This window comes from Triticum aestivum, chromosome 4D, assembly GCF_018294505.1.
Source record: "Triticum aestivum cultivar Chinese Spring chromosome 4D, IWGSC CS RefSeq v2.1, whole genome shotgun sequence".
In the NCBI taxonomy this organism is placed as follows: domain Eukaryota; kingdom Viridiplantae; phylum Streptophyta; class Magnoliopsida; order Poales; family Poaceae; genus Triticum; species Triticum aestivum.
Window position 1 is genome coordinate 452,772,489 of NC_057805.1, and position 11,882 is coordinate 452,784,370.

At 47.5% G+C, this 11,882-nt stretch overlaps 1 protein-coding gene and 1 pseudogene across 1 annotated transcript; both read right to left on the reverse strand.

Annotated features, from left to right (window-relative positions):
• Positions 1 to 2,842, reverse strand: LOC123100282 (uncharacterized; annotated as a pseudogene).
• A 776-nt stretch (positions 2,843 to 3,618) lies between these two features.
• On the reverse strand, positions 3,619 to 8,131 carry LOC123100283 (uncharacterized). Its single transcript, XM_044522228.1, has 3 exons — positions 6,833 to 8,131; positions 5,761 to 5,825; positions 3,619 to 4,053 (listed from the first exon to the last, which is right to left on the reverse strand). The coding sequence occupies exons 1-3, from the start codon at positions 7,992 to 7,994 to the stop codon at positions 4,048 to 4,050; spliced, it is 1,233 nt and encodes a 410-aa protein (XP_044378163.1). The 5' UTR covers positions 7,995 to 8,131; the 3' UTR covers positions 3,619 to 4,047.
• Positions 8,132 to 11,882: the final 3,751 nt, after the last annotated feature.

Sequence of the window (11,882 nt, forward strand, 5' to 3'; positions counted from 1 at the left end):
AATCTGTTGAGATCCAGGGGAAAACAGGCAACCCAGCTGCCAACTATATTACAACCAAAACCGAGTATGCCTTTCTTTGTTTCTCTAGCCATGGGTTAAATTTGAATCCTGAACTTTATAGCATGGCATATACATGGTCTACCTAGCTAGCAGTGATTTTGTCAACAGAAAACACAAAGAAATTATAAATTCTTGTGTAAGTGCACCACTAGAATAGGGAAATTAGAACACCACCATGGAGAATGAAATACAGATGGCCGGCATGCCTTGTTTGTTAATGATTAATTCATGATATGGCCATAGGAACATACGGGCCACAGTACCAAATTCAAGAGAGAAAATAAACCGTTCCTCGACTGTTCCTTTATCAACATGACTCTTTGTCCAACACAATACACACATCCAGAAACCAACTTAGTTTTGGCCCAAGCACAGAATAGAGCAAAAGCGCATGAAACCTAACCAAACTGTCCAACACAACCAGCAAGAGAAGACACCGAAGTTCATTTCAAAAAGCTTCTGGGCAGCAAAAGTAGACAGATCCCATCGCCCTGATGCAATTTGGTTATATCGTTGTACCACCACCAACTGCGGGTGAAGCTTCATCAGAGGCCAGCAACGGCCCCCATTCTGCACAAGAGACAAGGCTTCATAAGATGATATCATGAGTAGAGAGGAGCCTACTTATGTCTACTTTCCCTCTAGTTTGTATCAACACCAAAAGAAGCATGACAATAAAAATCTCATGGCCAGGGTCCTGCTCATGGCTATCTGCAATCAGCCAGGCCCGTGGCATGACTCAACGCAGAAGTATGAATGAATATATAGACTTCAACGTAATTTGTTTGTTAGATCATGGCTGGACAATTTCGTAAAGCCAAGTCTGTTAATTTTGCCTCTACGTTCTAGCCTGCAAATCCCTGTCTCATTCATATCTACTAACACATAGGCACGGCTTAAATGTTCAATCATCTATAGAATTCGTGGTAATACTCATTCCATCATTGTATACAAAACTTTCTTCCAGTGAAAACTGTTTGTAGGAAATTACAAATGCAATGACATCCAAAACTGTTGACACCCAGGGGGAAACAGACAATCCAGCTGCCAACTATTGCTGTCAAAACCGAGTATGTCTTTCTTTGTTTCTCTAGCTATGGGTTAAATTTGAATCCTGAATTTTACAGCATGACATATACATGGTCTATCTATATTGTGATTTGTCACAAGAGAACACACAGAAAATACTGGATATGTTCTCGTAATTGCGCGCCACTAGAATAGGAAAAGAATGAACTAGAGATGGCCAACATGCCTTGCCCGTTGATGATTAATTCATGATGTAGCCGTAGGAACATAATGGCTATCAAACAGAAAACCAAGCAAAGCGAGCAGACCTGCATACAGTAATTATCTACTTATGCAGAAAAATGAGAACAAGAAAAGCAACATACTCGCGACGTATTCAACAATCTAAGCTAGAAGCACAAGCACACTGAAATACGTAGTAGTCAATGGTGTGCTTAGTGTTCATAACTTCAAGTGCATGTCTGAAAAACAGTAGAAGTGGTTTCTCTGTATACCTCCAGTGTAGAAACTCATGTAGGGAATGACCTTTTCCATGCTTTGCCTTCCGTGCACCTTCTTGCTTCGGCGTGAACTGAGCTCAATTGTGTACAACCCAGCCTTTGTACTCAGGAAGATGACACCAACACCTTCAGCAAAACCAACCGGCGTTACGCCGGAGTTGTCCAAGAGGACAGTAGTGGGGAGCAATGATTTGAGCTCGATGACCCTGTGTCGCGTCCATCTCGCAGCTCCGCTGGGACCAGCCTCCAATGACCACAGTAAGAGTCTAGGCTTCACCACGGACGCAAAGAGCGGCATGCCGTCCTCCGCCCCCATGAGAGTAATGGCCTGGACCACAAATGGCGGATCGATCACAGATAGTTCTCGCTTGCCCATGTTGTACACGATGAGACTGTCACTCTCCATACAGGGGACATAGACCTTATCTCCCACTACAGCACTGTGCGCCGTGTAGTGGATGTAATGCTCGTGCTCAACGGAGGTCACGTCAGTCCACTCACGAGTCTCTGATGAGTAGACGGTGGCGTGGGCAGCCCTCCCTGTATAGTCGCAGCCGACGAAGGCCATGCGGAAAGGACCGCCATGGCAGTCGAGGTGGCCACATCGGTCCTTGGCGCAGAGCAGTGTGGCGTTGCAGCGTAGGCACGCGTGCAAGTCGTCGTCGTCGTCGGGCCACCACATGAAGTAGTGGCACTTGGGGTCGGCGTGAATTTCCCAGTGCTCGCCGGTGAGGAGGTCGTAGACAACGAAGTCCTCGTGCCTCTTAGGGGTGTCGAAGAGGGCGAGGCCGTGGCGGGAGTCGAGGACTCGCCACTTGCGGCGGTCCCGGCATGGCGGTGGAGACGAAGTGGGAGGAGTACCAACGCCTCTCGCCGCGAACATCGATGTGGGTTGTCATGTGGTGCTTGTTGTAGAGGAAGCCCAGCACGGGCGCCGCGCCGTGGAACTTGCGGTAGTCGTGGGCGAATTCGGGATGGGACATGATGCCGCGCCAGCTCCAGCAGCAGGCGGCGGCGCGGACGAGGCTCGCGGGGTCGTCCCCGCGTACGCGCAGGAAGATCTCGCGCATCAGGTCGTCGATCAGCGCCCCCGGCGAGCTGGGGCGGCGCTGCGGCGGAGGCGGCCTGGTCGCCATGGGGATTTGGGGGTTGGCGGAGGAGGGATTTGGATTTGGGGGCGCATTCGGCGGTGGAAGCTGCCGCGGCGTGGAGTTTTCCCCCCTTTTCCCCTTCTTCTTCTGTTGGGAGAGATGATGGACTCGTGTGGGCTGTGGCTGATCGCGTACGGGAATGGGCTGGGCTGGGCTGCTGGGTTGTTGCGTCTTTCAAATGGGATCCAGGAAATGGTATCTGCTCAAACAAACAAAAAACTGGAAATGATAAATTGATTAAAAAAGCTATAAATGGTAAATCCACTAAGAAATGGTAAATTCTCGATAAACTAGAAATCGACATACATTGACCATTCAAAGGTTAGGCATATATGTTTGTCAAGTCAGCACACCATGACATGTACGTATGAGCTAATCTCTTTTTACAAAAAAATGAAAACGAGCTAAGAATGCTTTTGCCTTTGCACTTTGCTTAGATAGCAGCATGTGATTTCCAAATACGCATGAATTTGAGTTCTTCCCATTTTCATATGTCACTAGACGTTGTATGTAGCTCTGCTAGTTGTCTGATCGTTGGGGTTGCTAATATGAAAACAAGACCAGATTGTCTTACCAAGGTGAAGATCACAACGATGTTGCCAGAGAATGCCACAAAACAGCAGCACAAAGCATGCTAGCAACGCGTTCATAATCTGTTCTTACCTCGATCTGAACAAAATCTGAAAGTTCAGGCCACCACCACAGGGCAATCAAAGAACAAGTTAGAAATAGACAAAAAGGCATGTTGATCGACTAATGATGTCTGGCTCTTAGCCACATTGGCCCTAGTGAGAAGTCTACTGTAAGTTTATGACTCAAGAAAAGAGGCCACAGAAACATCGTGACCCTGGTGGAAATTCTAGTTTGGCACAAGCAGGTATGTAAAACTGAGACCCACCTGAAATTTCTTACTGCATGCATAGAGAGATTGTACACCGTAAATCCCAGAATAGTGCATTTTCAAGGCAATAATATCATCTCTATCAGCCAGAGATAGGGAAGAAGAAATTTGCAACAATTCATGCCACAAAACCGTCAGCGGATCACCAAAATTTCTCCTCATAGTCAGTTTGCGTTCCACCCAACTCGGACGAAAGGACTCAAGTTTTTCGCACAAGCAGAAATGGAACAAAAGCGCATCCACCCTAACCAAACTGTTCAACACAACCAACAGCAAATGAGGCTCAAGTTCACTTCAAATTCTTCCTGGGCAGCAAACAGTAAACCCAGGTCCTGACGCCATTTAGTTATATCCTTCTAGCACCAACAACTGCGCGTGAAGCTTCATCAGAGGCCGGGCAACCACCCTATTGCTGCATCATAAGCGACAAAAGATTCATCAGATTATATGATAAGTAAGAGAGGAGCACACTTTGCCCCACAGAATCATTTCATTTTTACTTGTCCAAATCAACCAAGCAATAGCAGGAAGAATCCACATCACAACACGATTCGATCTGGATCTGTTTGACGTTATTTTATGAGAAAAGTATACTTTTCGTCCCTCAACTCTTGGCATAGTCTAGATTTGCTCCCTCAACTACGAAACCGGACAACTTGCACCCTGAACTACTAAAACCGGACAAGGTTCGTCCCTGAACACGATTTTGACCGGTTTTGGTGCTGACTTTTGCCGGTTTTGACCGTGTTTTGACTCAAATTCGCGTACTTTCTTCAAATCAGTTTATTTTATTTAGGTCTGCATACCATTTTCAAGTTCAAGTGTTTTTTTTTCAAATCCGCGTACTTTCTATAAAAGTTCATGAATTTGAAAAAGTACACGGATTTGAAAGCAGTACACGAACATGAAAAAAGTACGCGGATTTGAGAAAAATATGCGAACTAGAAAAAAGTATGCGAATTTGGAAAATTATGTGAACTTGAAAAAGTACGTGGATTTGAAAATAGTGCGGATTTCAAAAAGGTATGTGAATTTGAAATTTTTACGCAAACGTGAAAAAGTACCGAGATTTGGAAAAAGTACATGAATTTCAAAAGATTCACATATTTGAAAGATATACATGTATTTAAGTCAGCATCGGTCAAAACCGGGGTGAGCCAGCACCAAAACCACTCAAAACCGAGACCAGGGATAAATTTTGTCTGGTTTTAGTAGTTGGGGGTGCAAGTTGTCCGGTTTCGAAGATGAGGGACCAAATCTAGACTCCGTCAAAAGTTGAGGGACGAAAAGTATACTTTTCTCTTATTTTATTTGTATGAAAGAGAGTTTCCTCTCTGATTTCTATTAACAGAAACTAAGGTTCAGCTACAAGCATCCAAAATAAACTGAAGATGGACCTGTTGGAGGTACACAATAATGAAATCGTCTCTTTCATTTGGGCAGACTCACAGGAAAGTGCCTAGTGCAGACCTGGGATTAGGTATCCTATCCAAAATACCACAAGGAGGTTTGGGTGCCCGAGGCTCACAGCAAAGCTCTGGTCACTGAATTGCTTTGCAAACTGCTTCTGGCAATCTTAGGGCCGGATCGGCAAATCTTTCAACTCATAAGACCTAATCAGTGCAATATATATACTAGAGCAGCCAACGATGCATAAATCACCAACTATACACTCACCATGGAATTCTTTGGTCAGCTCCCTAGTTAATCTGCCTAACCCCAATACCACACAAATACTGTATCTTTTTCTCTGATCTGTATCAACACAAATTCATGGTTGCCTACAATCACCCAGGTCAGCAGAACTCCTCAACACCTGAATAGTATAACAGCACAAAGGATTCGTTCCCACATCTCTAAAAATCAACCAGAAACTGGAAAAACTAGCAGATATGCATACAGATATATATCTAGTTATGCAGAAAAAACAGAACGAAAGAAAAACTGTACATACTCATCGACATTCAGCAATCCCATACCACATCGGGAACTCTCCAACTAAAATTATCCAACAATCTAAGCTACAAAAGCATCAAGCACTATAATAGTAGCCAATGATGTTATTAGTGTTCATGACTAAATGTACATGTTTGAAAAACAGTACAAGGCTAGTATGTACCTCTAGTACAGAAGCTCCTGTACGCCGGCTAACTGCGCGTGCGAGGTCGGCCAGCCCCCCTATTGCTGCATCATAAGAGACAAAGATTCATCAGACTATATGATAAGTAGGAGAGGAGCACACTTTGCCCCTTAGAATCATTTCATTCCTACTTGTCCAAATCAACCAACCAATAGCAGGAAGCATCCACATCACAACACGATTCGATCTGGATCTGTTTGAGGTTCTTTTATTTTATTTGTAATATGAAAGAGAGTTTTCTCTCCGATTTCTATTGACAGAAACTAAGGTTCAGCTACAAGCATCCAAAATAAAACTGAAGATGGACCTGTTGGACGTACACAATAAATAAATCGCCTATTTCATTTGGGCAGACTCATAGGAAAGTGCCTAGTGCAGACCTGGGATTACGTTATCCTATCAAAAACACCACAGGGAGCTTTGGATGCCCGAAGTCACTTGGCTCACAGCAAAGCTCCGATCACTTAAGTGCTTTGCAAACTGCTTTTGGCAATCTTAGGGCCTGATCGGCAAATCTTTCAACTCATAAGGCCTAATCAGTGCAACATATATACTGGAGCAGCCAACGAACAATGCATAAATCACCAACTATACACTCACCATGGAATTCTTTGGTCAGCTCCCTAGTTAATCTGCCTAACACCAATACCACACAACTACTGTATCTTTTTCTCTGGCCTGTATCAACACAAATTCATGGTTGCCTACAATCAGCCAGGTTTGCAGCACGCCTCAACGCCTGAATAGTATAACAGCACGAAGGATGGATTCCTACATCTCTACAAATCACCAAGAAACTGGAAAAAACGAGCAGCCCTGCATACAGATATCTATCTAGTCATGTACAAAAAACAGAAAGAAAGAAAAACTGTACATACTCATCGACATTCAGGAATCATATAGCGCATCGGGAACCCCCGAACTAAAATTATCCAACAATCTAAGCTACAAGCAAAACCATCAACCACTATAATAGTAGCCAATGATGTGATCAGTATTCATGACTAAATGTACATGTTGGAAAAAACAGTACAAGGCTAGTAATATGTACCTCTAGTGCAGAAGCTCCTGTAGGGTATGACCTTATCGAAGAACCCTTTGTGAACCTTGTTGCCTTTGCCTGAATTGAGCTCAATTGCGTACAGCCCCGCCCTTGTACTCAGGAAGATGACACCAACACCTTCAGCAAAGCCAACCAGCGTATTTGCCCTGTCTGTGAGGAAACGAGCAGGGAGCGATGGTTTGAGCTCGATGGCCCAGCGCCGCGCCCACCCCGCAGCTCCGCCGGGACCAGCCTCCATAGTCCATAGGCAGAGTTTAGCCTTCAGCACGGATGCAAACAGCAGACTGCCGTCGTCCACCCCCATGAGGTCAATGCTCTCGTCGATCCCCTCCTGGTCCTCGAATGGCAGGGTGATCAGAGATAGTTTTTGCTCATGCGTGTTGTACTCCACGACTTTGTCACTCTCTACACATTGGACATAGACCTTATTTCCCACAACAGCACTGTTCCCCCTGCCATTGACGAAATCCAGGTTGTGAACAGAGATGGTGTCCCTCCACTCACGAGTCTCTGATGAGTAGACGGTGGCGTGGGATCTCAAGTTTCTATAGTCGGTGCCCACCAAGGCGACGCGGAAAGGGCCGCCATCGCCATGGCAGTCGAGCTGGTCACATTGGGCCTTGGCGCAGAGCACCGTGGCACTACAGCGTATGCGCTTGTCCATGTGATCGCCGTGCGGCCACCACATGACGTTGTAGCACTCGGGGTCGCCGAATTTCCACCGCTGGCTGGTGACGAGGTCGCAGACAACGAAGCCCTTGTTCCTCTTGCTCTTGGGGGCGTGGAGGAGGGCGAGGCCATGGCGGGAGTCGAGGACGTCCCAGCGCGAGAGGTCCTCGTACGCCGGCGGGCGGAAGCGGAAGGCCGCGGTGGAGACGAAGTGTGAGGAGGCGAAGCGATCCTCCGGTTCGCTGGTGGTGTTGTGGAGGAAGCCCAGCACGGGCGCCGCACTGCGGGCCTTGCGGTAGTCGCGGGCGAAGTTGGGGGCGGACAGCATGCTGCGCCAGCTCCTGCAGCCGGCGGCGCCGCGGACGAGGGTCACGGGGTCGTCCACGGGTACGCGCAGGAAGATCTCGCGCACGAGGTCGTCGATCAGCGTCAGCGGCGAGCGGGGGCGGCGGCGTCGCGGCGCACGCGACCCGGTCGCCATGGGGATGGGGATGGAGATGGGGATTGGGGTTTTGGTGGAGGGATTTGGTTTTGGGGGTGCATTCGGCGGTGGATGCCGCCGCCGCGTGCAGTTTCCCCCCTTTTCTTCTTCTTCGTTTGGGTCTTTGGGAGAGAGAGAGGACGGTGCCTTCCCTTGATGGACTCGTGTGGCTGATCGGAATGGGCTGGGCTGCTGGGCTGTTGCATCTTGCGAATGGGGTCCAAGAAATGGTTTTCTACTAAAAAACAAAACTGATTCTAAATAAAATAAAAAACCAAAACTATAAGTGGTAAAAAATGAAGATAATTCTTGGATCTTACTAAAATTTATTCCACTCAAGAAGAATACTAAATTCCTGTGGAACATACTGATGTGTGCGAATGTAAATGCAAGAAGTTGGTGACTTAGAAATAATTGCCTAGTTAATACCCGAAGTCGTCAAATCATTATTTGTTTTTTGGTCACTCTTGCCCTTCAAGATTTTTTTTTGTTTCTTTTGCACTTAAGCGGATCCTAGAACTTCACGGGGATAGTTCTCGGCCTAAATTAAGGAAAAATAGTTGTTTTTTAGTTCGAAGCAAATAACAAAACTATCACGAGATGGCGTGCGAGTCAAGCAGGGTCACGAGCAGCGACACGGACGTGCGATGGCGAGTCTCCTTCGCCGCCTATCTCATGGCACGCACGCTGACCTTCCACGACGGCGTTCTCGTCCTACGTCGGGAGACCCTCCGCCTGGCCCTCATGGATTCGCTGGGGATACTCGGTCGTTCGTTGCCGTAGCGGCCTCTTCTTCCATGGCGGCGGAAGGTGGACGCAGCTACCGCGGGGAGTGGCACGACGGGGCCGGCGCAGATCGTGCGGGTCGGAGATGGGCCGGAACCCCGGCCCCGGCCGTGGCAGCGGCCCTGGCCGTGGAGGGGAGCAGAACAAGTTCTCGTGGAAGCGCGGCGTGGATAGCGACCGCACCAACTCTAAGTCATCCAACGCCGATTCGGCGTCAGGAGGCACGTCCAGATGGGATGAGGCGGCGAAGCAGAAGCAGCATGAGATCCAGGAGGGAGGAGTCTGGGTGTAGAAGAACCAGGCGTCCTCGGACTCGGGAGGTGCCAGTGCGGGGCAGCATGCTCCTACACCACAGCAGAGACCTCAGGGAAAGCAGAAACAGGTGCCTCCTTCCAAAAACCTTGATCCATGCCCTATTTGCAAGTCCCCTGAACATCCTCCTGCACGTTGTCCTCAATCCTTCTGCGAGCGATGCAATAAGATAGGACATCTTGTTGGGTTACGTAGCAATAATTAAAAAATTTCTACGCATCACCAAGATCAATCTATGGAGTTTACTAGCAACGAGAGGGGAGGAGTGCATCTACATACCCTTGTAGATCGCGAGCGGAAGCGTTCAAGAGAACGGGGTTGATGGAGTCGTACTCGTCGTGATCCAAATCACCGATGATCCAAGCGCCGAACGGACGGCACCTCCGCGTTCAACACACGTACAAAGCGGTGACGTCTCCCATGCCTTGATCCAGCAAGGAGGAGGGAGAGGTTGAGGAAGAAGGTTCCAACAGCAGCACGACGGCGTGGTGGTGGTGGAGTGACAGTTCTCCGGCAGGGATTCGCGAAGCACACGCGGAGGAGGAGAGGTGTTGGGGAGGGGAGGGGCTGCGCCTTGGGAAAGGTGTGGCTGCCCTCCCACCCCTCCACTATATATAGGGCCAAGGGAGAGGGGGTCGGGCCCCTCAGATCCCATCTGGTGGGAGGGGCGGCGGCCAGGGGGAGGTGGCTTGCCCCCCAAGCAAGGGGGGGCGCCCCCTTTTAGGGTTCCCCCAAACCCTAGGCGCATGGGCCCTAGGGGGGTTTGGCGCCCAGCCCACTTAGGGCTGGTTCCCTTCCACCTGTAGCCCATAAGGCCCTCCGGGGCAGGTGGACCCTCCCGGTGGACCCCCGGAACCCCTTCGGTGGTCCCGGCACAATACCGGCATACCCCCGAACACTTCCGGTGACCGTATGATGATTTCCCATATATAAATCTTTACCTCCGGACCATTCCGGAACTCCTCGTGACGTCCGGGATCTCATCCGGGACTCCGAACAACATTTGGTAATCACATACAAACCTTTCTTATAACCCTAGCGTCATCGAACCCTAAGTGTGTAGACCCTACGGGTTCGGGAATCATGCAGACATGACCGAGACACCTCTCTAGCCAATAACCAACAGCGGGATCTGGATACCCATGTTGGCTCCCACATGTTCCACGATGATCTCATCGGATGAACCACGATGTCGAGGATTCAAGCAATCCCGTATACAATTCCCTTTGTCAATCGGTACTTTACTTGCCCGAGATTCGATCGTCGGTATCCCAATACCTCGTTCAATCTCGTTACCGACAAGTCACTTTACTCGTTCCGTAATGCATGATCCCGTGACTAACTACTTAGTCACATTGAGCTCATTATGATGATGCAATACCGAGTGGGCCCAGAGATACCTCTCCGTCATACGGAGTGACAAATCCCAGTCTCGATTCGTGCCAACCCAACAGACACTTTCGGAGATACCTGTAGTGCACCTTTATAGTCACCCAGTTACGTTGTGACGTTTGGTACACCCAAAGCATTCCTACGGTATCCAGGAGTTGCACAATCTCATGGTCTAAGGAAATGATACTTGACATTAGAAAAGCTCTTAGCAAACGAACTACACGATCTTGTGCTATGCTTAGGTTTGGGTCTTGTCCATCACATCATTCTCCTAATGATGTGATCCCGTTATCAATGACATCCAATATCCATGGTCAGGAAACCATAACCATCTATTGATCAACGAGCTAGTCAACTAGAGGCTTACTAGGAACATGTTGTGGTCTATGTATTCACACATGTATTATGGTTTCCAGTTAATATAATTATAGCATGAACAATAGACAACTATCATGAACAAGGAAATACAATAATAACCATTTTATTATTGCCTCTAGGGCATATTTCCAATAGTCTCCCACTTGCACTAGAGTCAATAATCTAGTTCACATCACTATGTGATTGTAATGAATCCAACACCCATGGGGTTTGTTCATATCTCGCTTGTGAGAGTGGTTTTTAGTCAACGGGTCTGAACCTTCCAGATCCGTGTGTGCTTTACAAATCTCTATGTCATCTTGTAGATGCAGCTACCACGCGCTACTTGGAGCTATTCCAAATAACTGCTCTACTATACGAATCCGGTTTACTACTCAGAGTCATCCGGATTAGTGTCAAAGTTTGCATCAACGTAACCCTTTACGACGGACTCTTTTACCACCTCCATAATCGAGAAAATTTCTTAGTCCACTAGATACTTAGGATAAGTTCGACCGCTGTCATGTGATCCATTCCCGGATCACTATTGTACCCCTTGACTAACTCATGGCAAGGCACACTTCAGGTGCGGTACACAACATAGCATACTGTAGAGCCTACGTCTAAAGCATAGGGGATGACCTTCGTCCTTTCTCTCTCTTCTGCCGTGGTCAGGTCTTGAGTCTTACTCAATACTCACACCTTGTAACACAGCCAAGAACTCCTTCTTTGCTGATCTATTTTGAACTCCTTCAAAATCTTGTCACAGTATGTATTCATTTGAAAGTACTATTAAGCGTTTTTTATCTATCCTTATAGATCTTGATGCTCAATGTTCAAGTAGCTTAATCCAGGTTTTCCATTGAAAAACACTTTTCAAATAACCCTGGATGCTTTCCAGAAATTCTACATCATTTCTGATCAACAATATGTTAACAACATATACTCATCAAAAATTCTATAGTGCTCCCACTCACTTCTTTGGAAATACAAGTTTCTCTTAAACTTTGTATAAACCCAAAATCTTTGATCATCTCATCA

What these genes read in the sequence shown, in the direction of transcription:
- LOC123100283 (XM_044522228.1), bottom strand. Translation starts at nt 7,994, where the DNA reads ATGGCGACCGGGTCGCGTGCGCCGCGACGCCGCCGCCCCCGCTCGCCG. An exon ending in CAGGAGCTTCTGCACTAGAG is followed by an intron (nt 5,826 to 6,832) that starts GTACATATTACT and finishes CTTATGATGCAG; the next exon opens with CAATAGGGGGGCTGGCCGAC.